At 39.7% G+C, this 27,304-nt stretch overlaps 1 protein-coding gene across 1 annotated transcript in view; it reads right to left on the bottom strand.

The window, feature by feature from the left end:
- Positions 1–18,379: 18,379 nt before the first annotated feature.
- Positions 18,380–27,304, bottom strand: part of TM2D1 (TM2 domain containing 1) — a 52,241-nt gene continuing 43,316 nt past the window's right edge. The window contains exons 6-7 of the mRNA XM_047871905.1: positions 23,112–23,241; positions 18,380–21,148 (exon numbers count right to left, since the gene is read on the bottom strand). Coding sequence (XP_047727861.1) covers positions 23,131–23,241 — 111 coding nt within the window. The 3' untranslated portion in view covers positions 18,380–21,148; positions 23,112–23,130. The remainder of the gene's footprint in view (positions 21,149–23,111; positions 23,242–27,304) is intronic.

Below are 27,304 nucleotides of genomic sequence, written 5' to 3'. Positions count from 1 at the left end.
CAACAACACCTCATGTAGTCCACATCCAAAAATTAATTTAGAATGGGTCCAAAAGAAAACAGAATGTCAACATGTGAAAATATGATTAACAAGTTAAAAATCTGACTTGTAACTATGGTGCTCTCCTTCCCAGGACTGACATTACTTACAAGGCAGAGCAGAAAAGGCTAGGACTAGTTTTGGCTCTGCCATTAACTAGCTGGGCAAGTCTCTTCCTCTCTCCAGGCCTCAGTTTGCTCAGCTGTACAATGGAGAGTAGGACCAGCCTTCTCTACCTCACTAAGCTGTTATGAGAGTTAAATGCAACACTGCTTGGTAAACCACAAAGTAATGAAGAAATCTATTACTAGATACAGCAAAGTGAGGATAATGGGCTCCATACCAAAGAGTACAGCGTGTCAAACTGATACAAAGAAACACTTCAGTGAGGATCTGGGATAACAGCAAGTGGTAAAATAGAAACGAAAGGAAGGAAATGCTTCTGACTTTGTGGCAAACCCTTCAAGGGTCAAATATTGTTTATTTTATTTTATTTTATTTTATTTTATTTTATTTTATGTTAATGTTTATTTATTTTGAGAAAGAGGGAGAAAGAACACACGAGCAGGGAAGGGACAGAAAGAGAGGGAGAGAGAGAATCCTAAATAGGCTCTATGCTGCCAGCACAGAGCCTGATGTGGGTGGGGCTCAATCCCACAAACCGTGAGATCATGACCTGAGCCAAAATCAAGAGTTGGGGGCTTGGGGTTCCTGGGTGGTTCAGTAGGTTAACCATCCGACTCTTGATTTGGGCTTAGGTCATGATCTCACGGTTCATGGGATTGAACCCCCTGACTTTTCTCTCCCTCTCTCTCTGCCCCTCCCCTGCTAGTACTCTCTCTCTCTTTCAAAACAAACAAACAAACAAACTTGAATTAAAAAAAGAGAGAGAGAGAGACTTAACCAACTGAGCCACCCAGGCGCCCCTGTTTTTTATTTTAATTCAGTTCTGACTCTAAAGATTCAGTGCTCTTTCTCACACACAACACACAATGAGCAATGGGATCCTCATTATAATTGCTTATTTAGCAGAAATGGCAGCATATCCACATTATCCAATAATAAGTTCAGGGGTGAGTTGTGAAAATAAAACACACCCACCACACAATCCTCAAAACTGTCCATATATCACAAGGGTTTAACTTGCAGATGCCTGCATCTTAGAATCTGGAGGAAAGGCTCATAGGCCAACTTGAACCATTGGAGTGAACCAATGGAGTGAACCATTGGAGTGAAAGTCCTCAAAGATCACTCTTTGCTCTTTACAGATTCGCATCCGCAGATACTTTATTTTTAACCTGTATCTATTAAGACTATAAGCAATTCTTCTTAGACATCTATCCTGCCTATAAAATATTCCCCCTGAGTCATCTGCAGGATTCTTTTTTTTTTTTTTTAATTTTTTTTTTTCAACGTTTATTTATTTTGGGGACAGAGAGAGACAGAGCATGAATGGGGGAGGGGCAGAGAGAGAGGGAGACACAGAATCGGAAACAGGCTCCAGGCTCTGAGCCATCAGCCCAGAGCCCGACGCGGGGCTCGAACTCCCGGACCGCGAGATCATGACCTGGCTGAAGTCGGAGGCTTAACCGACTGCGCCACCCAGGCGCCCCCATCTGCAGGATTCTTAAAGTCACCAGTCGCCAAATGATAAAGTAGTTAACTGCTCATTTGTTGACTATGGAGTGGTTAGGAAGACTGGATTCCTAGCTGAGTCTCTTACTAGTTACATAATCCTGGCAAAGTTACTTAATCTCATTAAGTCTTGCTTTCTACTTCCACAAAATGGGTCCAATTAATAGTATCTACCTTCTTAAGGCTTTGGGAGAATTCAATGAGATCATGTATGCCAAGCAAGAGCACGATGTTAGGCTGTGCTACACTTGACTAGCACAGAGCTCTGAAATGACATCGGTTTCAACAAAAATCTGGGGATTTAAGGCAATTCAACCTGTATGTGGTTTGTCTTAAGTGCCTGATAAATAAGTACCTTTGCTTTGAAGAAAAACATCGTGGCATAAAATAAAATGTGAGCACAAAACATTCTAGAAAATTGCCAGGGAAAGAAGTGACTCAGTATTTCTACTCTGACCAATATTATCAGGTGCAGCCATGTCTCACAGTTTGAGAGGACAGTGACAGTGTCTGCAAGGAACTTGAACAGAGAAGAGGTTTAAATGTTGGTTGAAATGAGTTAAGTATTGGTTGAGTTGAATTAAGGGCAGAAATTCAACTAATCAGTTGTCCCAACTGGAAGAGTCTACTATTTCTCAAACAAAGGATCAAAAACTGAACAAATATTTTAGTCTAACATACAAATTGTTTCAAAATCTGGCTCTTCATTTATCACCATACTCCTAGCACTTCGTACAGTGCCTGGTAGATAAAATGTGCTCAACAAATAATGATTGAATAGGTTAATTAATTCATTAATTAATGATTCCAATCTTTGTTTCTAACCTTAGCTTCCACTATCTTCCAGCATAAGTCCCTTCACTATACCCAGGCCCATCTATTCATGGTTTCCTAAATACTAACTTACTCATTCCTACACCAGACCCTGTCCACAAACCTTCCCACATGCTCTGCTCACTCCTTCTCTTATGCAGATTTGTGCCACATTTTTGAGGTGTGATGTTTTGAACTGTGTCCACGTGGCTAAGTTAGAACTACATCTCTCATGATCTCTTTTCCTGTATGATTGCACATTAAAGTTGACCCAAAAGACAAATTTGCAAGAGTTCTGGAAGGTTACAGTCTTGATTAGATGCGGTGAGGGGCAAAAGCAGAAGCAGTAGCAGGTTCAAATGTGTCCCCTGCTCTGTGACCAGCTCTTCTTCCCAGTTGCTGGTCCTGTTGCCCACTCACTGCTCCAGCCCACCCCCAGATACAGAATCAGCAACCTTCTATGAATTTCTCCAGCACTGTGCCTGCTGGTCCCATCCCAGAGGCTAGATTTGCCTGCCTTCCCAGGTATCCCTTGCAAGCTCCTACCCATCTATCGGTGTCACTGTTTCAGCTGGGCTAGCCATTTTATTTCTGGTCCTCCAGTTCCCTTTTCTGGATCTTACTTCCCCAGACCCTCCCACAATTATGTCACATCTAATTGCTATAATAAATCCCTTATTCCATAATACTTATGGTGGTTCTACTTCTACAGTCAAGGATGAAACGTTGACTGATACACAGGGCTCAATTCAACTAAATGATGACTTGATGACTTCTGGACCATTCCAGAGCATTTCTCCACATTTCTTTGTTACAGTGTGTTTGTGATCATCTATAGGCATTAGTCACATGTTACATTTACATATGCATATGCCTTCACGGTGCTGAGTACATGTTTGGTTGTTCAGTAAGGGTTTAACAAGTAAATGAGACTTTACATGCATGTATGTCACCATCCTCCCCTCTCACACTTACAGCAGACATAATTGGGGCACCTGGGTGACTCAGTCAGTTAAGCATCCGACCTTGGCTCAGGTCATGATCTCACAGTTTGTGGGTTTGAGCCCCGCGTCGGGCTCTGTGCTGACAGCTCAGAGCCTGGAGCCTGCTTCCGATGCTGTGTCTCCCTCTTTCTCTGCCCCTCCCCCCCTCGTGTTCTGTCTCTCTCTGTCTCTCAAAAATAAACATTGAGGGGTGCCTGGGTGGCGCAGTCGGTTAAGCGTCCGACTTCAGCCAGGTCACGATCTCGCGGTCCGTGAGTTCGAGCCCCGCGTCGGGCTCTGGGCTGATGGCTCAGAGCCTGGAGCCTGTTTCCGATTCTGTGTCTCCCTCTCTCTCTGCCCCTCCCCCGTTCATGCTCTGTCTCTCTCTGTTCCAAAAATAAATAAACGTTGAAAAAAAAAATTAAAAAAAAAAACAACAAAAAAAACCCAAAATGGCACCAAGCTTTGGGTAACTGTTAAACATGAGACGCTCTCATTTCCCCTCCACATTTTAAGAAGTACTATCATAAGATAGGTCCACTGCCAACCGAGTTCCTCCACTAAACTAAGAGCCATGTGAGAGGTAGATATTATTTTTATTTGTATTTGCAACCCCACGGACTGAAAAAAAGGTCTGATATATACTAGGTGATGAATAAATGTTCATTGAATGAATGAATGAGTTTTATTATATTGGTGTGGTAGGCAGAATAAGGCCTCCCCCAAAAATGTCTATATCTTAATTCCCAGAACCTTTAAAAATATTGTTTCAGGGGCACCTGGGTGGCTCAGTTGGCTGAGCGTCCAACTCTTGATTTTGGCTCAGGTCATGATTCCAGCATCGTGGGTTGGAACCGTGTGTCAGGCTCCATGCTGAGTATGGAGCCTGCTTGAGTTTCTCTCTCTCTGTCCCTCTGCCCCTCCCCAGCTCACACATGCACACAGACTCTCTATCTCTCAAATACATATGTATATCATGTTCTTTCACATGGCAAAAGGGACTTTGGACATGTGATTACATTAAGAATCTTGAGATGGGGAAATTATCCTGGATTATCTGGGCTGGTCCAAGGTGATCACAGGGTCCTTATAAGAGAGACAAGAAGGAGAATCAGAGTCGGAGAAGAACATAGGACAACAGAAGCAGAGGTTGAAGTGATGTAGGACCAGGAGCCAAGGAATGTGAGTCAACTCTGAAAGCTGGAAAAGGCAAGGAAACAGATTCTCCCCTAGGACCACCAGAAGAACACTGTCCCACAGACATTCATTTTAACCCAATGAGACCCAGTTTGGCCTTCTGACCTCCAGAACTGTAAGATAATAAATATGTATTATTTTAAGCCAGAAGTTTGCAGTAATTTGTTACAGTAACAATAGGAAACTGATACATTAGCATGAACACTTATAAATTACACAATAACTCTTTCTAAAATTGAGATACAATTGACATGTAACATTATGTTATGAGTGAATAATAACCATAATGACAGCCAGCATTTATTGAGCAGTTAGAAGCATAGTACAAAAGACTTTACAGACATTATTTTATTAATTCTCAGAACTATACCATAAGGTCTGTATTATTATTACTCCTAATTTACACTAAGAAGACCAAGGTCTGGAAAAATTAAGTTATTTGATCCCGATCACAAGTTAGCAAGTAGCAGAACAAGGATTTGAACCCAGGCCACCTGACCCCATGTCATCCTACCTTCCCTGTCAGGGCTGAGAAGCATGGAAAATAACAGAATTCTAAGACTCAGTCCTGGCCTTGAAGGAACTTACAGATAGAATGCAAAAGAGCACTCCAACATGAATGCCACATTATGTCAAGAGGCTTTGTGATCTATAGCCTACGTTTAATGAAGAGGACAAGAAAGCTGGAATGTTCAGGACTGGATGGAGCTGGACCTTACAGGTTCATGGGCTACGGATGGGCAGTGCACAGTGGAGCTTTCTTCAAGACAGAGGAAAGGGTATGAGAGAAGGAGCGGTGACATAAATGAGCATGAAAATGGGGAAAGGAAATAAAAAGCCCGTGAGGGGAAAAATTGGAGAAAGAAAAACAAGAAAATGAAACATTTAATTATTTGCATGGCAATGGCAACATTTATTGAACACCTACTCCACCATAAAGGGAACATGTGCATTTCCTTTTTTATTTAATCCTCACAAAACCTCTGCTAAATGGGTATTATTAACAAGGGGATTAGGGAATGAAATGCCCAGAGAGATTAAGTTTGATTCCAAACTTCATACTCTGGCCTTTGTTCCTTTTTGCCCCCATAGTAATCATCTCACCCCTTCTCTGAGAAGGAGCAAATTCCCATTGAAGGAAGAACAAAAGTTGGGGCTGTCTGAACCATTAGAAATAGCTGCTTTGGAAGGCAGGGGTTCAGGCAGCCACACAGAGTCTAGCCTTACCAGCTGGTTGTGCAAGAAGCATTTGTGACAAGCCCTGTGCTAAGCACTGGCAGTGGAGAGAGCACAGCAAAAGGACACCCATCTTCCCTGCTCATCCTGTGGCACCCAACCTGTTAGTGGGAGACAGAGGACAAAAGAGACTTTTTCTCACCGGCTTCAGGTTAGTGTTTACCTTCAGGGAGGAAAGGTGGAGAAAGGTTTGGGAGGGGTGGGGCTTTTGTTATGTCATAACCTCTTATTTCATAAGAGAAAAAAGAGAAATCTGAAACAAGTATGGCAAATCACTAACATATATTTAACCTTGGTGCCGACTACACAGGTGTCTGTTACATCACTTTTCTTCATTTTAGTTTAGTTTGCGATGTACCACAAGAAGGCCCACATCAATGAATTTAAGAAGCATTGTTACTGTTGCCTAAAGAGATCATCACAATAATAAATCATCAGTGACATGCTCAAGGGAAGCACAGGGTAGTACAGAAGGACAGAAGAAGGCTTCGAACCTAACTCAAAAAGAAGCTGGAAAAGGCAAGGAAAAAGGAAGCTCCAGCAGGACATGTTCCTGCAGATGTTTCCAGTTTAGCCCAGGGAGATCTGATTGGACTTCTGACTTCCAGCTGTGTCTTCAAGAAACTAAGGGTTACTTTGAAGTGGGTGACCAGAGTGAGCAGCAGTAAGGATAAGTCTCAGGGTGAGGGAGATCAGGGCATAGTCCCATCATGTCAAGGGGTCAGCTCAAAAGTACTGGCAGTGAAGGGAGGTGATCAATGGTGGCTGGGACTCAGTCAGGATAAACCCACTAATCCAGGAAAAGGGATTTTGATTTCACCTTAAAAAAAAATTAATGTTTATTTATTTTTGAGAGAGAGAGAGAGTGAGAGAGTGAATGGAGGAGGGGCAGGGTGGGGGGAGCACAGAATCCAAAGCAGGCTCCAGGCTCTGAGCTGTCAGCACAGAGCCCAATGTGGGGCTCAAACTCACAAACCAGGAGATCGTGACCTGAGCTGAAGTCGGATGCTCAACCGACTGAGCCACCCAGGTACCTTAGATTTGGATTTCATCTTAAATGAAATAGGGAGCTTCTGGAAAGTTGTAAGCAGCATAGAGATGATCAGATTTGCTTTTCAGAAAGATCATTGTGATTGGAGCAGGAATGGATGGAGAGGGAGCTAGGACTGGCCAGGCAGACCCAACAGGAGTTTGACACAAGCTCCCAGATGAGAGGGATTCAGGGGCCTGAAGAATACAGTTGCAGTGAGGAATAAGTAACTATTTAAGAGAATTTATAGGGTGGGATTTAAAAGGTTGGTGATCCATTAGATCCATTGGATATAGGGAGAGGACAGCATCAAAGATAACTGCTGATTTCTATAACCAATAATGAAGCAGCAGAAAGAGAAATCAGGAAATTGATCCCATTTACAACTGCACCAAAACCCATAAGTTACCTAGGAATAAACCTAACCAAAGAGGTAAAGGATCTGTACACTGAAATCTATAGGAAGCTTATGAAAGAAACTGAAGAAGACACAAAGAAATGGGAAAACATTCCATGCTCATGGGTCAGAAGAACAAATATTGTTAAAGTGTTCCTACTACCCAAAGCAATCTACACATTCAATGCAATCCCTATGAAAACAATACCATCATTCTTCACAGAACTAGAATACACAATTGTAAAATGTGAATGGAACAACAAAAGGTGCTGAATAGACAAAGTAATATTAAAAAAGAAAACCAAAGCTGGAGGCATCACAATTCTGGACTTCAAGCTGTATTACAAAGCTGTAATCATGAAGACAGTATGCTACTGGTACAAAACCAGACACATAGATCAACGGAACAGAATACAGAACCCAGAAATAAACCCACAAATGTATGGCCAACTAATCTTTGACAAAGAGGAAAGAATATCCAACGGAATAAAGACAGTCTCTTCAGCAAATGGTTTTGGGAAAACTGGACAGCGACATGGAAAAGAATGAACCTGGATCACTTTCTTACATCATACACAAAAATAAACTCAAAATGGATAAAAAACCTAAATGTAAGAGAGGAAACCATCAAAATCCTAGAGAACAAAACAGCCAATGACCTCTTTGACCTCGGCCGCTGCAACGTCTTACTAGACATATCTCTGAAGCAAGGGAAGCAAAAAGCAAAAATGAACTATTGGGACTTCATCAAGATAAAAAGCTTCTGCACAGTGAAGGAAACAATCAATAAAACTAAAAGGCAACCAATGGAATGGGAGAATATATCTGCAAATGACATCTGATGAAGGGTTAGTATCCAAAATCTATAAAGAACTTATCAAACTCAACACCCAAAAAACAAATAATCCAGTGAAGAAATGGGCAAAAGACATGAACAGGCACTTTTCCAAAGAAAACATCCAAATGGCTAACAGACACATGAAAAGATGCTCAATATCACTCATCATCAGGAAAATACAAATCAAAACCACAATGAGATACTTCCTCACCCCTGTCAGAATGGCTAACATTAACAACTCAGGAAACAACAGATGTTGGGGAGGATGCGGAGAAAGGGGAATCCTTTGGCACTGTTGGTGAGAATGCAAACTGGTGCAGCCACTCTGGAGAACAGTATGGAGTTTCCTTTAAAAATTAAAAACAGAGCTACCCTACAATCCAGAATTTAAACTACTAGGTATTTATCCAAAGGATACAAAAATTCTGTTTCAAAGGGGCACACGAACACCAATTTTTATTAAGCAGCACTATCAACAATAGCCAGTGTATGGAAAGAGCCCAAATGTCCATCCATGGATGAATGGATAAAAAAAACATGGTGTATATATATTTACAATGGAGTATTACTTGACAATCAAAAAGAATGAAATCTTGCCATTTGCAACAAGGTGGATGGAACTAGAGTATATTATGCTAAGTGAAAATACAAGAGAAAGACATATGCTATTCGATTTCACTCATATGTAGAGTTTAAGAAACAAAACAGATGAACATAGGGGAAGGGAAGGAAAAATAAAAACAGAGAGGAAGGCAAATCATAAGGGATTCTTAAATACAGAGAAGAAACTGAAGGTTGCTGGAGGGGTGTTAGGTGGACGGATGGGCTAAATGGGTGATGGGCAGTAAGGAGGGCATTTGTTGGGATGAGCACTGGGTGTTATATGGAAGTGGTGAATTACTGGGCTCTGTTCCTGAAACCAATACTACATTGTTAACTAACTTGAATTTAAAGAAATAAGTTAAAAAACAAAAGATTATTGCTAATGGGTGCCTGGCTGGCTCAGAGGAACCTGCAACTCTTGATCTCAGAGTTGTGAGTTCAAGCCCCACCTTAGGCATAGAGATTACTTTAAAAAAAAAAAAATCTTAAAAAAAAAAAAAGATAACTGCTGAGTTTCTGTCTTGGCAAAGGTGCTGTTACCTCCCATGCTAATGATGCAGAAGGAATATACTTAGAAATGAAGATGAGTTTCTACAACTGGTGCTGGAACAACTGGGCATCCACATGTAAAAAAAAAAAAAAAAAGATTGATATAGGACTTACACCCTTCACAAAAGTTAACCGAAAGTGGATCACAGATCTAAATGTAAACTGCAAAACTATGAAACTCCTAGAAGATAACATGGGAGAAAATCTAGATGGCCTCAGGTTTGGTGATGACTGTTTAGATACAACACCAAAGGCACGATCCATGAAAGAAATAATTGATAAGCTGGACTTCAATCTAATTAGAAATTTCTGCTCTGTGAAAGGTACTTTCAAAAGAATAAGAAGACAAGCCACAGACTGAGAGAAAATATTTGCACGAGACACATCTGAGAAAAGACTATTATCCAAAGTACATGAAGAATTCTTAAAACTCAACAATAAGAGAACAAATAACATGACTGAAAATGGGCCAAAGACCTTAACAGACCTCACCAAAGGAGATCTACAAATAATCACATGAAAAGCGGCTTCACGTCGTATGTCATAAGAAAAGTGCAAATTAAGACAAGATACCACGACATAGTGATTAGAATGACCACAAATTCAAAACACAGACAACACCAAGTGCTGGTGATGTGGAGCTACAGAAACTCATTCATTGCTAGTGGAGATGTAAAATAACATGGCCACTTTGGAAGACAGTTTAAAGGTTTCTCTCAAAACGAAACATACTCTTACTGCACATTTCAGCGATCATGCTCCTTCGTATTTACCCAAAGGTGTTGAAAACCAGTCCACACAAAAACCTTCCCACAGATGTTTACAGCAGCTCTATTCATAATTACCAAACCTTCAAAATGACCATGATGCTCTTCAGTGAATGAATGGGTAAATACACTGTGGTACATCCAAGCAATGGAATATTATTCAGCACTAACAGAATTGAGTTTATCAAGCCATGAAAAGACAGGGAGGAATCTTAGATGCATATTACTGAGTGAAAGAAGTCAATCTGAAAAGGCTACATACTGTATGATTCCAGTTATATGACACCCTGGAAAAGGCAAAACTATGGAAACAGTAAAAAGATTAGTGGTTACCAGGGGCTAGGGGGGAGGGAGGGATGAATAGGCAGAGCACAGAGGATTTTTACGTCTGTGAAAATTCTCTGTATGATATAATGGTGGATGCATGTTACTATACACTTGTGCAAACCCATAAACCCACAACCCTCATGTAAACTCTGGACTTTGGGTGATTATGATGTGTGGCTTCAGGTTTGTCTATTATAACAAAGTGCCATTCTGGTGGGAGATGTTGATAATGGGGCAGGCTATGCTTGTGTGGGGGCTCATCTCTACGTCTGCTCAGTTTTTCTGTGAACCTAAAACTTCTCTAAGACCTAAAATTATATTAAAAAAGAAGATGAGACCAATTTTGAAAATGTTGCATATAGGTCCTGAGGAAATAAAAATGTTTAATGAGTAGTTTGCTATTACTGCTTCCTTTCCGACTTATGGATGAGGAAACAGACTCGGAGGGGTGATATCTTGCCCAAGGCCGTACACCATGTTAACTGCAGAGGGTAGAATTTGAACCTGGGAAGTTTAACGCCTGAGCCCACAGGGCTATGTAGCTGTGTGTGAAATAGGGTTTTGAGGCTTGTCTTAGTTTCCTATTGCTGCTATATCATTTTATTTCACTTTTTTAAAATGTTTATTTAATTTGAGAGGGGAGGGGCAGAGAAAGGGAGCTCTCTGTTAGCACAGAGACTGACATGGGATTTGAACTCATAAGCTGTGAGATCATGACCTGAGCCAAAACCAAGAGTTGGATGCTAATGACTGAACCACCCAGGCACCTCTGTGACATTTTAAAAGTGGAAAAGGTGGGGGTGTCTGGCTGCTTAAGTCAGTGGAGCATACAACTCTTGATCTTGGAGTTATGAGTTCAAGCACCAGGTTGGGGTAGAGATTACTTTAAAAATATGTTTTTAAAAAAAAGTGGAAAAGGTAAAGGGACCTAATGGAGGTAAATATTGATACCAGTACACTGTGATAAGTTATGTATATATAGTGTAATGTCCAGAGCAACCACTAAAAAAAAATTATGCAGGGTGATATGCTCAAAAGCATTGTAAGTAAATAAATATTGATTAAAAAAAAAAAAAAGTTCAGGTAATGCCCACGAGGCAAAAAAGAGAAACAGAATGAGAAACAGAGAAAGACAAAAAACAAGTAATAAATGGCAGACCTAAGCCCTCACACCTCGGTAATTAATTTACATGCAAATGATCTAAACATATCCATTAAAAGACAAAGACCAGCAGAATGGAAACAAAGGGATGATCCAGCAACATGCTATCTATAAGTAACTCACTTTGAAAGTACCAACTGTAGTAGTTTCCTAGTGCTGCGGTAACAAATTACAGTAGACTTAGTAGCTTAAAACAACCCACATTTAGAATTTACAGTTCTGGAAATTACTAGTCTGAACCGGGTCTTACCAGGTGAAAATCAAGATATCAGTAGAGTTCTATTCCTCTGCAGGCTTCGGGGCGGGGCTGACTTGGGCAGCACGTACACTAAAACTGGAGGATCCAGGGGGAGAATGCCTTTCCTTCTTTTTCTAGCTTCTTGTGCCCACCTACATTCCTTGGCCTATGGTCCTGCCCTCTGTCTTCAAAGACAATAGTGCAGAATTCTTCAAATCGCTTTACTTTCTAGCCTCCCGGTCAGTCATCTATCTTCGGCTCTCTTTCCTCCCCCTTTCCTTCATAAGAACTCTTGTAATTGTATTGAACCAACCCAAGTAATCCAGGATAGTCTTCCCATTTTAAGACCTTAACTTAATCACATGTGCAAAGTCCTTGTTGTCACATAAAGTAACATATTCTCAGATTCTGGAGATTAGGAAGTGGATAGCTCCAGAAGGTTATTCTTCTTCTTACCACAAGATAATCAGCTCAGGAAAGTACATAATGACATATAATAATATGACATAAATTAGGTGATTTAGTAGCCCCCAGGCCCCCCCCCCCCATCCACCTCCTTCCTATTATCTCTGATAGTCTACTTGCTGGCCTTTTTTTGAGAACCACCTCTAGCAATCACCCATTCTATGGTAAGAATTTAATGTTGATAAAATTCTGATGCTATGCCAGGCACTGTTCTAAGCACTGGGACCATCAAGGACTTGAGTAAATCGGCAGAGGCTCATTTCCTCCCCATAGACAAGAATTAGGGTTGAAATCATATTTGGATGCCAACTCCTAAAGTAAATTATTCAAAGCAGGTTATTTAATCTCAGATTAATTTACATTCCTACTAACCCATTCTAGTGTTCCCATTCTAGTGAGAATATCCTTTGAGAACTTATTATGTTCCAGAGACTGTTCTAAGCACTGATGGTACCTCAATATCCAAGAGAAAGTCCCTGCTCTCACCAAGCTTACATTCTAGTAGAGGAAAAAAAGAGAAAATAAGTAAATGCACATCATTTCAGCTAGCATTAGCGCTGTGAAGAGAAATGAAGTGGGATAAGGTCTCAGAGAATGATCAGTGGAGGACTGACTGGGGTGGTACTTGGAAAGGACAGTCAGGGTAGGGGGGTTGAGCAGAGACTCAAACAAATGAGGAAGCAAGCCTTGCAAAGACCTGGGAAAGAGCATTCTAGGCAAAGGAAAGAGCCCGTATGAAAATCTTGAGGTGGGAACCACTTTGGCATATTTGAAGCATGACAGGAAACCATTAAGAATTAGCAGAAAGATGGGGCGCCTGGGTGGCTCAGTCGGTTGAGCGTCCCACTCTTGATTTCCACCCAGGTCATGAGCTCCACAATGGGCTCTGTGCAGACAGCACAGAGTTTGCTTGGAAGTCTCTGTTTCCCTCTATCTCTGCCCATCTCCCTCTTGTTCTCTCTCTTTCAAAAATAAATAAATAAACATTTAAAAAAAAATCAGCATGAATGTAACATTCTCATTTGCCTTTATCGCTTTGGCTGCTGTGTGGAGAATATACTGTGCATATACATACATGGGCAGGACCAGAAGGCATACACAGGAGGCCAATATATAGTTGAGAACTAATAAACAATAAATTCATTTGTTTTGAATTCCTTTTTAAAGACTTGCTGCATTTAGTTAGAACAATTTGTGGGATGTCTCAGGCCACTTCACTCCAACACCTTGACTCGATCACAAGTCATATAAAGAATTCATGCCAATTTCCCGAATGTTTCTAATGTTGCAATAATAAAGGGATTTCGTTCATTCAAATGAGTAGTCACATTTTGAGGTTTGTCTGAAAACCAGACAGTACCTTGAGCCGTCATAATCACAGCCTGTTAAATGTAAAACGGGCTCACATGATTAAAAGTTCCAAAAGCCACACACTTTTTAAAATGTTCTGGTAAGACAACGTTTTTCTTTGGCACATGCAGCCAAAGAGCTCTAACATTAATCATTTTTCAAGTTTTAATTTCCACATGCTTGGCATATATTGCTAACACTGACAGGGCAAAAGCAACATTCCATTGTATGGCATAGCAATTGCTTGCAATTAACCTTAATTTGGGCTGAAAGTAGCAACATTTCTGCCTCATAGCAACCTTTCTAAATGTATTAGATAAATATCTCCACAGAACTTCATATTAAAGAGCAAAAACAAAATCTGCAACATTGCAGCCTTTCCTTATGTAAGGAAAGTCTTCAAGGAGTGACAGGTACCAACAAGACTACTTTTTTGAGAAAGACATTTTTGGCCCTTATTACAGAGTGGCTATGTATAACCATAACAATAGTGTAGGTAAGAAAAATGTAGGTACACAATGTCCCAAGAACACATCTCACCTTCTTTCTGTAAAAGGAACTTTCGAGTCCACTGGTATTTTACTCAACATGTGACCACACTGTAGCCCAAGTATGAGGAAGCCCTTGCAAATTCCACATGGACACCCGACCCCCACCCAATGTCTAACACCATCATTCTATTCCTTTAAAATATGTCAATAAGTAGTGACTGTTATTTATGTCATCTTAATCTCTCAACATCACCTAATTAATATTATTATCCCTATTTATTTATTTTTCACATATTACAATTTTTTTTCTAATGTTTATTTTTGAGAAAGAGAGAGAGAGACAGAGCAAGAGTAGGGGAGGGACAGGGAAAGAGGGAGACAGAATCCAAAGCAGGCTCCAGGCTCTGAGCTGTCAGCACAAAGCCTGATGTGGGGCTCAAACTCATGGATTGTGAGATCCTGACTGACCTAAGCCGAAGTCAGATGCCTAACTGACTGAGCCAACCAGATGCCCCATTATTATCCCCGAGTATATGAAGATAGATGGGCTAAGAACCATTATGTGCTCAGTCACAAAACAAGTGACAAAGACAGAAGACAAAAAGCCTTTTTCTTTTAAATGTACTATTTATTGTTTAAAGTCAGAGTCACATCAGAGATTAGGGTAAGTGTATCTTGAGGAAGGAGAGAAGACAAGAACAAGACTTTCTTGGTTTTTTTCTTCTAATTTACCCATACTATTACTTATTTTGCCAAATACGTGCATGCAAAAAATGCATGTTTATTGTGGAAAAATTAGAAAATTCAGATAAGCCAAAAAAAAATCACCCTAACTAAATAAAAATCACCTGCAAACATCTACAGATGTCTCTGTCATCATCTGACCTCAGCAAGACTAAAGCAGAGTGTGACAATATGGTCCTACCTAACATCTCTTTCCCTGTCATACAAACATAATCAGACTTTTGGTCCAGAAAGTGCTGCAAATATCAGATCAGGTGGCAACAGAAAAATCTTTGGGTTTTGGAAAATCATTGCTCTGTCAGTCTCATTTAGATATTCATAAAACATGTTGGCATCTGCATGATGTAAAGTGGAGAAGTTTAAGGAAGTAAGTTTTATTTATTTATAATTTTTTTACATTTATTTGTTTTTGAGAGGCAGAGACAGAGCATGAGTGGGGGAGGGGCGGAGTGGTAGGGAGACACAGAATCCGAAGCAGGCTCCAGGTTCTGGGCTGTCAGCACAGCCTGACACAGGGCTTGAACTCATGAACTGTGAGATCATGACCTGAACTGAAGTCAGACACTTAACCTACTGAGCCACCCAGGCGCCCCTAAATAAGTTTTTTTTTTTAAACCAGCAAACTATTAGTTAAGCAAAAAGGCTCAGTATAGGCAAATAACTGCCATACTGATAACACTAAAAAAACATGGTAAGAAAACTCTCTTATTACACAATCATTAGCAGCGTCTCATAGAATTAGATAGATATAACTATCACATTGCAGGATAGCAGATATAGACCTGGGTTTAAATCCTCACTTCACCACTTATTTCATGGCCTTGAACAAGTCATTCAATTTTTGTGGGACTCAATTTACTTATCTGGAAAGTGGGGATAATGATATTAACTGTTTAGAAGGATCCTACAGAAATAGGACTAAATCATTTTAAATATAAAATGAGTGGGGCACCTGGGTGGCTCAGTCAGTTGAGCATCTGACTCTTGATTTAGGCTCAGGTCATGATCCCAGGGTTGTGGGATCGAGCCCTACATTGGGCTATGCAGTGAATATACAGCCTGCTTAAGATTTTCTCTCCCTCTGCTCCTCTTCCCCATTCACACCATCTCTCTAAAATGAAAAAAAAAAAAAAGAAAAATATGTAAAATGAACTTAGTATAACATCTTGCACATGGAGAGTGATAAAAGGAACTTTCAACAAGTTAAAATCTTCTTGAAATGTTAAGATTTTAAGCCTCAATATTTTTTTAACTTTTCTTTTTATTAGTTATGTATTTATTATAAGCCTGAATATTTTTATTTTTTTTTCCTAAAAATATCTATTTTCTAAGAAGGCAGATAACATTGTTTCCATCAGACAATGACTAGCTTTAAGAGCATTGATAGTTTACTAAGAATTAAGATATTAGGCTCTATTTAGTATATGTGCTAACAAAGCAAACACGAGGCTCTGTTTAAAAAGACAATAGGAGGGCACCTGGCTGGCTCAGTTAATAAAGCATCCGGCTCTTGATCTCAGGGTTGTGAGTTTGAGCCCCATGTTGGGCACAGAGATTACTTACGCAAAAGAGAGAGAGGGAATAGAAATAACTGTTACCATGCTCATCAATTTAGCTACAAACGCATTAATCCAGGACTCATTTGGGTACTCAGTGCTGTTCAGAATTCTTTTTTTTTTTTTAAGTTTATTTATTTTGAAAGAGAGAGAGAGCAAGAGAGAGCAGGGGAGGGGCAGAGAGAGAGGGAGACAGAGGATTCGAAGCAGGCTCTGCACTGACAGCAGAGAGCCAGATGTGGGGCTCAAGCTCATGAACCATGAGATCATGACCTGAGCCGAAGTAGGATGCTCAACTGACTGAGCCACCCAGACGCCCCCCAAATTCTTTTATTCATTCCTAATTAGTAACTTTTTTCACTTTCCAAATTTACCTATCTCCCTTCCCCTCTTAGTATGGGAGAATAAAGACCATTATGAATAAGCTTTCTACTTCTTTTTTTTTCCAAAACAACATCAAAAACTGAGTGCATTTAACAATACTCAGTTCATAACAGAGCAAATGGGTACGTGGAATAATAATTCATGCTATAGCATATTGCTATATGAACTGGCAACAGAAAAAAATGGTAAAGGAAGTCAGAGGTACTCTATCTTTTAAGAATTAGAAAGAGGGCTGGGGCATCTGAATGGCTCAGGCTGTTATGCGTTGGACTTTGGCTCAGGTCATCATCTCACAGTTGTGGGTCCGAGCCCTGCATCGGGCTCTGGGCTGACAGCTCAGAGCCTGGAGCCTGCTTTGGATTCTGTGTTTCCCCCCTCTCTGCTCTGCCCTCATTCATGCTCTGTCTCTCAAAAATAGGTAAAAGTTAAAAAAAAAAATTTTTTTTTAAAGAATTAGAAGGAGGGGCTCCATATTTATCTGGTTAGACATGTACATGATGGGAAACCCAGGGATCTTCCAGATCCTTCCTTTAAGATACTGGTCAACTGTGGCCACAATGTAACACTTGCTGAGTTACTCTCTGTACTAAGCAGTCATCTGCATAGGTTCCTTTGTGTGTGCATGATAATCATTCAAATCTTGGATCCTTAGCAATCCTTACTTCTGCCCCAATTTCTCAGTTTCGGCCATTACACAGTCAGTTATACAAGGGATCCGCCTGGCATATAGACAACAGTCCATCATTGACTGTACTAAGTTGAGTTTGGCTTTAATGGAAAAGTTGATAAAGTTGGTATCGACCATAACAATGGAAAAGGGGGCTCAGCTGTGTTTTAAGACTAAGCAGGAAGGATGTTGGGGGGCTTCTCTTTCCTTGAGTGCACTGGGATCTCTCTTTTCTTGCTTTGTTTTAATCTGTCCTTCTCTTTAAGGCTCTGATCTCTGCATTTGTTTCATAGTCGCATACTTTTTTACATTCTTTTGCTTCCCCATTTCACGCCACCCTATTGTTTCTTTTGGAATCACCCCCTACTTACTCCTCCTTAAAATGCCTCTGTCTTGAAGCTTTCTGGAGGGCGTTAGATAACTCAGTCAACTATTCAGTATCCCATTCCTCAATACTCATGACCACATCCTTTCTCCAGCAGCCATCCTGTTCTCAAACAGTTGCTCTTCTACAGCCCCTTGGGGATGGGAGGGACAGAATTTAGTACCAATGAGCAGTGGCCTGACTGCAGAGCAGGGGTAGTTTTACAAGTCCCTGCAGTACCTGATCTACAGCTAATCTGCACCAGGACAACTGAGAGTTGACCATGGTTTTGTTTGAACTTGGCTCTGGGCTGTTTGACCTCATTCTTTCAGTTAACCCAGTTAACCCTGGTTAACTAGGACTAATATGGGTATCTAGAACTTTAATGTATGAGCACTTTTTGACTAAGAATGGCAATTCTAGAGAAAAAGAATCATAAACATGTATTGCTCATTTATTGTAATAACTTCAATACCAAAGAATACACAAAGGAATTACATAAATTATGACTTGGAGACATGGAGTACTCTGCAGCCATTAAAAATGGTGTTGTAAAAGAATATTTATTGAAATAGAAAAATCTTTACAATGTGAAGCAGCAGGCTACAAAACAGTATGGGTACTATATCATTTTTGTGAAGAAAATGTACATACGTGCATGGAAAAACTACTAGGACATACATAAAAACACTAACATTGTTGTCTTTGAGCTATGGAATGAGCTTTCTTCTTTCCACTTTTTGGTGTTTCCCAGAATTTCTGCATTAGGGTTGTATTAATTTTGTAAATAGAAAAAAGCAAAATAGATGCTGAGATAATGGGAGAAAAGGAGAAGGTGTCAGAACCCTGAGGAACATCTACAGTTAAGATGTTTGAATCAGGAAGAGGAACCAACACCTTAGACTTGTACTTTTTAAGAACTAATTTTTCTTCTTGCTAGTCCTTGCTATTAGATCTGTTGTAGTTTCCTAGTTGCTTATCAGTATTATATACTTAACTTAGCCTTAAGCATCTAGGTTAAAATAAGGAGAAAAGACATGCATTTTTTTGTAAAGCAAAACAAAAACAAAACACACCCACAAACCGGTATTTCTTATAGTCCTAGAAATCCCATGAACAGATGCTAGCCATACACATAGCACAATCTTTGAAGTCTTAAAAAGATCTTTTATTCTAATATACTGTAGGTAAGAAACCCTCCTGGGTAAAGAGGTACTTCTGGAAACTGTATTAATTCTTTCAGGCTAAAGCAGTACCATTTGTAAATATTTCTATAGAAATACTAACTGTTTATGTAGCATTGAAAGAATCCATTCCATTCCATCCTAGAGGGTTTAGGAGTAACCCAAGGAATGATTGAGTTAATTCATCTCTCACAATTTTGGCCACTGCTCTAAAAGTAGGGTTATATAAAACATCTCCTACAGAGGCCTTAACATACAATTTGTACTCAGAGATACTACTAACAAATAGCCATAATAAAATGTGCTCCATGAAAGCAAAATAAAACAAAACCTGAAATTACATGTATTAAATGTATTCACACAAAAAATAAATAATAAGACACAGAAAAACCATTTGTTACAGAAGTACATATTTTAGGCAACAGGGAATTAAGCAAAGTGGAAAAGCTGAGGTGTTCTTGTCATATAAATTTAGGAAATTATAAAGAAAATAAAGTCTACAGGCTTAAGAATGCACTGTGAAGAGACTTTATTTCTAGATTTTACCTACAACCCTTTTGGAGTATAGCTTATTTGAATAAACACTTTGAGAACCACCTGCTTTGAAACAGACTTTCCCCCTGGCCAAGTTAATAACTGGAACAATTATGCAAGAATCAAAAGGACTTTTTCAAGCTTCGATTGCAGGGATTTCTCATACCGTACACGGCTAGAGAAACGTAGACTTCAAATCTGGACTTAGGTGATCCTGAGGTTAAACTTCAAAGCACTGTCTGCAAACAAAAGGGACTAGGAAATACTAGAAACTGGGCATCTACCAGCTAGCTTAACTGCAGCCCAAAATACTATCGCTTGTGAAAACAGATCCCAGGGGAGCGTAAACTCCTTAAGGGAGGGGATGTTTGCTCATGTTTTTGTTCACTGCTGCATCCTAGCATCTAGAACAGTACCTCCCATGTAGTAGACACTCAGTATTTCAATGAAGGAATCAAAGGGCCCATTCCTTGTGTATATGAGGAGTCGATCCAAATTCACTTCACATATCAATACTTAATAATCACCCGCCAACTGCAGAAACTGTTGCTGAGTGACTAACATGTTAGGAAGCCAACTGTACTAGACTGTATGCTTTTGAGTAATATGAGTGATAAAAAAAATTATGGTGTTACTCTTGGGGAGCCCGGACTCAAGTAATTGTGAAGCCGTTATGCCTGTTACTAAAAAAACCTCGGCGGTATTATAAGCACATAAAATTTCGTGTATTTCCATCTTCCCAAAACCCTTGTAAGCACGGTAAGAAGAGGCCGTGCCAGCGTTCAGGTGCCGCTTCCTTCCCTTCAGACACTGGTGCACCACGTCCGGCACTTGTGCCGGCATCTGCCTGGCAGTGTTAACAGATGGAAGACATTAATCATCTGTTTGGTGTTCCCACCTTGTCTATCCAGCTTCAAATATAACTGCACTGAGCTAGACGAGTCAGCAGCTGGTCTTCCAAAAGCTAGTGCATCACTCCCAAAGCAAAAAGGAAAAAGTTCACACTTCAGAGGCCTGAATCAGTGCCAGAAGTATCCGCGTTGCCTCAAGGTTTCAGACTCCCCAGTGATCTTTCGCTCCCTGGATACGGAGGCAGAGACAGATCTGAAAGCCGCAGAAAAACAGGTGGGTTCTCATACATGACCGCAGCCCCAGGCAATATAGTAATGGGATTTGTTCACACTACGGATTAGCTGTTTTGAAGGATCAAAATTTAGAAGACAGCTACATTCAACATTTAAGGTTTTCTTGACAATAAAGAGCTAAAAAATGTGAATAGGCCATATTTTTATTTTTCAGAAGCAAAAATGACAAGTGGCAACCTGCCATTAGGAAAGACTTTAAGGAATATCGGGGTAATAAGCTATTTATCTCATAGAGACAGTAGCCAGAGAAAGACTCTATTATCATACAGTTCTCAAAGAAAGTCCAATTAAATAAATCTCAGAATAATATGCTTTTAAGTAAAACAACAAAACAAAATATCACCAATAATACAAAGTTATATAGAATCCATAAAGTGATGTGTGAAGAGAAAGGAAAATCTGGAAACCCACATACTGAGTGCGCTCCTTAAAATCAAGGAAGCCCAAATCCTAAAACAGAAAAAAGAAATGCATTAAAACACAGTATTTTAAGAGTCCAGTGAGGTTACCGTAGATGCACATTTTAACGTTTCATTTACTCAGGACATTTTTTTCTTTCTCTTGGAACACTGCCATATTTACTGTAGGAGATCATGTGAATGGCAGTGCAGAGATCTGCCTTCTCAATGAGCCCTTCAAGTTTTAAATATCAAATCGGAGTCTGGAATCCCAATTAAAAGTTGATCTAATAGGCCACAGAGAATGAAACTGATTTCTAAATTGCAGTTGCTTAATTTCACCATGTTGAAAACAATCTGTATACTTTGAAAGAGACACAACAATTTACAGGATGAAAATAGGGCTATGTGAAACCACACAACCCTTCCCATAGAGCAGGAATAACGATTTCCAAAATGAAGATGCATATTGCAAAATGACAGAGTTGGTGGGGCTGAGGTGGGGTGGGCAGTGCACAGTAACCAGTGGAAGGCACAGAAGAACTGATTCGAGAGGCAGTTCTGTACTGATTAGTTGTATCTTAGTCTCGACGTCCCCAGGGCTCAACTTATTCCCTGGCAAGAAGAGACAGATGGATCTCTGAGCTTCATTTCAATATTGAACCCAAAGACTCTTTATAGGAAAAGATTTGAAAAACTTTTTGGACAGTTGAACAAATTCCTCACATCCTGACAGGGTCTGGCACTGTTCAACCCTCATGACACTAACTATAAAGCATATCTCATAATATTACTGTGAGAAGAGAAAAAAAAATCTACCTTAGTGGCAAAAATTATACTACATATCCTATTTATACACTGCAGCATAGAAAATAAATGTCTGTTCCTTTCCTGGCCTCTAGAAGCACTCTCTGAGATAGAATCAACTGAAAACCCTAGGGCTATGGCTGTGGCCAGAACACCTGGCCTGTGTTTCTCTCTCTGAAAGCTGCTAGGTGGTTCAATGTGAACTGTCACCTAAGAAGTACCCTGCACCCTACATGTTATACAGGACTTCACCACTGCAGAGGAGATAGTGCTAGAGAATCATTTTTCTGATAGTCTACCAAAACCCTGAGAACAGCCTGACATTCTTGGAAGATAATTTATTAGAATAGACTAAGGTACAGCCCTGAAAATTAAAACCTTGGAGTAGCAGAGTTCTAGAGAATCAGAGAATTGAGCCAGGAAGACTGATGATATCTCTGACTTATCCAGGTATATTACCTTTTTTTTTTTTTAATTTTTTAAAATGTTTATTTATTTTTGAAGGAGACAGAGTGTGAGCAGCGGGGAGGGGCAAAGAGAGCGAGACACAGAATCTGAAGCAGGGTCTAGGCTGTGAGTTGTCAGCACAGAGCCCAACATGGGGCTCAAACTCACGAGCCGTGAGATCATGACCTGGGCCAAAGTTGGATGCTTAACCGACTGAGTCACCCAGGGGCCATGGTGTATTACCTCGTTAAAGCTAAGGCCAATTAATAATTCTCATGGGCAGGGCCAAACTTTAGGTTAGAATAAGTACTTATTCAGGGTTGAGTCTCAATTAACCTTCAGGTTTAGGGAAGAAGAAAGAGGTTTAAAGATCATAGTGACCCCAGGAAAGCAGGACAGAAGCAAAGACATGCTGTACTGAAATGTCTACAACACATGCTTTCTCCAGAACCATCCTATAATACTATGAAATATCTTTTTGCTTTGACGTTATCTTTTTGTTGTGAACTCTGTCTTCTAGCCATAATGTCTGCAAAGCAAGAGGGACTGAATCAGGAACTGCAGGAACAATGAGTGTACATAAAAAAGCTCTACAAAAGACTAGAGATGTTTCAGGCAAATGGAGACCTGTGTTTCCACATAAGCAAAATGAGAGGTTTATAACATTAGATGGTCTCCTTAAATTTCCTACGGTTCGCAAATTTTCATAATTTTATACAGGTGATATACTATAATAAAGACTATATATGCATATTACTTACTGTTTCTTTTAAAAAATACTTATGGATATAGCTGTGTTTTTCTAAACGTCTCGTTCGTAATACTCAGTCTTGTAAGTCTGGTTCCATAATAATCTATAATGTAACTACTTCCATCTGAAGGTCCAACAATCTAGAAGAGAAAATTTTTCAAAATTATCACTTTACAAAAGATATGTTCACAATAATTTGTGTTTACTTTTCTTGGTTCTTACTAAATTATTTCAGTAGCACCAAAATACACTTAAACTAACTTAAGCAAATACAGTAACTCAGTGGCTCATGCAGCTGGAAAGGATACTAGAGAAATTCACAGGATCACAAGCCCTCAAGGACTGAAATTCAGGGCCCCCAGAGGCCCTTGGTTTGACCTCCCTGCCGTTTTGCAACCCTTGCCTTCATTCTGCAGAGGCATTCCCGCTTGGTTGCCAGCGGCTCCAGATTTACATCTTCGAAGCTCAGCAGCTCCCAATAGAAAGAAAGTAAAATCTTCAGAGTTTATATACCAATTCCAGGGAAGGACTTTGATCTGTTTGTTTTTTATGCCTATTGCTGGACAAATTACTATAGTCAAGGGAATAGGATTAATATGATTGGCTAGGCCAGGCTCCCTGTAAGAGGTGAGGGAGTGTGACTGACAATCCTTCCAGAAACCACATGGAATGGAAGAGATAGAAAAAAACACATGCTCATTACAGTCATCTTGTCCACTTAATCACATTTCTGACAACCCAGTTGACAGATCTCTACAAACTATCCTTCAAGGTAGCAATCTGCGAACAGTGGCCTTAGGAATACACAAAGACTTACCAAGGTAGTTACGCAGATGGTTTTAAGGGAATCAATTTTGAGATCCTTAATTCCCATACTCTTTGTAAAAGTGACCCAACTGATACCAAGCTATGGTGGAGATGTCGTGCTGGCTCCCCACTCCCTCCCCTCTCCCCGAGGTCCTCTCTCTAACGTGAAAACATTAAACCACACCTGCTATCAGAGCACACCTGAATCTTATGATGGTACATTGCCTCTGATGTACCAAACAAAGAGATCACACAAAATAATGGACTTCAGGAAACCTTTAATCAAGAGTCAAAAACAAAAAATCAAGAGTCCAAACATATGCTCTGCCTCATCTTGTTCAAAAGATGTATTCCCAATAACATTTTACTTTTTTTGCTTATAATTTGCTAAGGGGTGCCTCGTTGGCTCAGTCTGTTGAGCATCCGACTCTTGATTTCAGCTCCGGTCATGATCCCAGGGTCATGGGATTGAGGCCTGTGTGGGGCTCCACACTGAGTATGGAGACTACTTGAGATTCTCTCTCTCTCCCTCTGCCCTCTGCCCCACTTGCAAGCGTGTATGCACACTCTTTCTCTTAAAAAAATAATTTTCTTAGATTTAGAATATGTTTATGTTGTTTTGATAGTATATCAACAATTATAATGACAACAATCCAGTAATTACAGAAAATTTTTAAATCTTTTAATTTTAATGAATCATGAAAATCATGATCATGAAAATGATCAGAAGATTTTTCAAACATAAAAATATATTACATTAGGATAAAATTCTCTGGGAGAATGGAACCAGAAGTAAAAACTCAAGGAGAGGGGTGCGTGGATGGTTCAATTGGTTAAGCGTCCAATGTTGGCCTAGGTCGGGATCTCACGGTTCATGAGTTTAAGTCCCATGTGGGGCTCTCTGATGTCAGGGCAGAGCCCACTTCAGATCCTCTGTCTCCCTCTCTTTGCCCTTCCCCCAATCATGCGAGCAGGCACACACACTCTCTCTCAAAAAATAAACATTTTTTTTTAATTCAAGGAGAGGGGCACCTGGGTGGCTCAGTTGGTGAAGCATCTGACTTCAGCCCAGGTCAGGATCTCGCAGTTTGGGAGTTCGAGCCCTGTGTTGGGCTCTGTGCTGACAGCTCAGAGCCTAAAGCCTGCTTCGGATTCTGTGACTCATTCTCTCTGCCCCTCCCCAACTTATGCTCTATCTCTCTCTCTCAACAACAAATAAATATTTTAAAAATTTGTTTAAATAAAAATTCAAAAAATTCTGGGAGATAAAGAAACTAAAAATTATAATGGTTAGCGAAGGGTTCATTTGTGTCTTTTTTTAAATGAATGATATTTAAAATTCTATGGTATTTATATTCTGTTGGATATATTTTAAAATTGATGTAACAGTTTTACTTAAATATGTCAATATTTGGAAACCAGAAATTACATCCTTTGCAACTATTTAAACTTATGATGTAAAACTTAAATGTCAACTTAAAAACGTGTGGAGGGTAGGGATAAAATATATATATATATATATATATATATATATATATATATATATATATATATATATTTCAGGGGTTATACAACCAGAATTTGAAGAACACTGCTGGAGAGCATGCTTCGTTTTTACAGTAAGTTTGGCTTTTAAAACTATTCGACAAGTACTGAATTGCTACAACACTCCAGGCACTGTGCTAGGCATTCTACACACAACCGTGAATAAGAATCTCTGCCAACAAAGAGCTTATACCAGTGAACTATAAATGTTAATACTCATATAACATTTATAAAGAACTTATGTATTAAATACCATGCTAGGTGCTGTCATGCATTTTGACTTATTTTCCAAAGATGAAATTCATTTGGCTTGACATTTATGAATGTTATTTAAGAGTTTAATTAAACCTTTTCAGTGGCCCAGGTCCCAGAGGAAACTACTTTGAGCATTAAGCTAAGAAAGAGAATGGTGACTAGGAGGTACAATGTGGTTTGAGACTGTGTGAGGGGAACAAAGAAAGAGGAAAGCCCAGCCTGTAGAAATAAATCACATGGCCAAAAACTGCCTGATTTGGAATATGTGCATAGATTGGAACCAGGCCTTTTATCCCATTCTTTTTCTTCCTTTGCCATCTCCCCTAACAACATTTATCCCTGTTGAAAAAAAATATTCAAAGCTGGAAATAAGGAAAATATATGATTAAGTGACCTATTGATAACATGCATCTAATAAGCCTACCTGAGGCTCCCTTACTTCTCTTAGGACCCAGATGTTTTACAATCTTGTAAAGTTAGCAGTTAACATGTAGACAAATAATTATGTTTTCAGTTTTGTTTCCTCTGTTCCATAGAGAAGATAGCCCCCAAAGATACCATTTATTACCTGCTAATACATGATCCAACTTTGCAACTAACTTAGTCATCTTATCACAGCATTTCTCTCCACTCAAACTATGTTAATTCAGCTCCTCCACATCTAGTTCTAGTGAGGTAATTCCGGTCCTCCTTCCAGAGACTGGTTCAGCCTGGGCGTGGAATCTAATTCTAGCCAACCACCTATGACGCAAGTTCATTGTTGGCATAGCCACCCTTAAGAAGATATGTGTGAGAGGAAACAATTTTTTGTCTATCTCTGAAAGTCACTGTACAACAAAGTGATGCTCGCCAAAGGACCTGAACATGGAAAAAAAAAAAAAAAAAGAAGAAGGAAGGAGAGAGGGAGAAATAGGAGGGAAGAAAGGAAAGAGAAAGGGGACAGTCCTTTATTACATCCTTTAGCTCTAAATCTTGGGGCGCCTGGATGGCTCAGCCAGTTGAATGTCTGACTTTGGCTGAGGTCGTGATCTCATGGTTCATGAGTTCGAGCCCCGCATCAGGCTCTCTGCTGTCAGCACAGAGCCCACTTCAGATCCTTTCTCCTCCTCCTCTCTCTCTCAAAAATAAATCTTTAAAAAAAATTAATAAATCTTAAAACTACCTTATCTCTAGATTCTTGGTATATCATATAGTAAACTATATTATTGAAGCAAATTGAAATTGAGGTTCTGTTACTTATAGCCAAAAACACTTGTTTTCAGTGCCTCCTACATGCTACCACCAGATCACCAAAGCACAGCACTTTCTCTGCTAAAACAATTGGAAGAGCTGCCCCAAAGACAACCAAATTAAGTCACTATGGGAAAGCACTAGATGAAAGGAAAATGTAAAGAGAAAGCAGTCAATAACTAGCTGTAGGATGAATCTTCTCTGGATCTCAGTTTTTCATATCCATATGAAAAGGAACAGAATAAGTTGATCTATACGGTACTTTACAATTTCTACATCTTGTATGACCTTGCAATTTAAATATAAACACATGTATAAGGTGTTGTTAATATACTCGTCTATGAACTATCCCATCAAAGAGGAAAT

Source organism: Prionailurus viverrinus, chromosome C1 (assembly GCF_022837055.1).
Source record: "Prionailurus viverrinus isolate Anna chromosome C1, UM_Priviv_1.0, whole genome shotgun sequence".
Classification (NCBI taxonomy): domain Eukaryota; kingdom Metazoa; phylum Chordata; class Mammalia; order Carnivora; family Felidae; genus Prionailurus; species Prionailurus viverrinus.
This window is presented reverse-complemented; position numbering and strand designations above follow the sequence as displayed.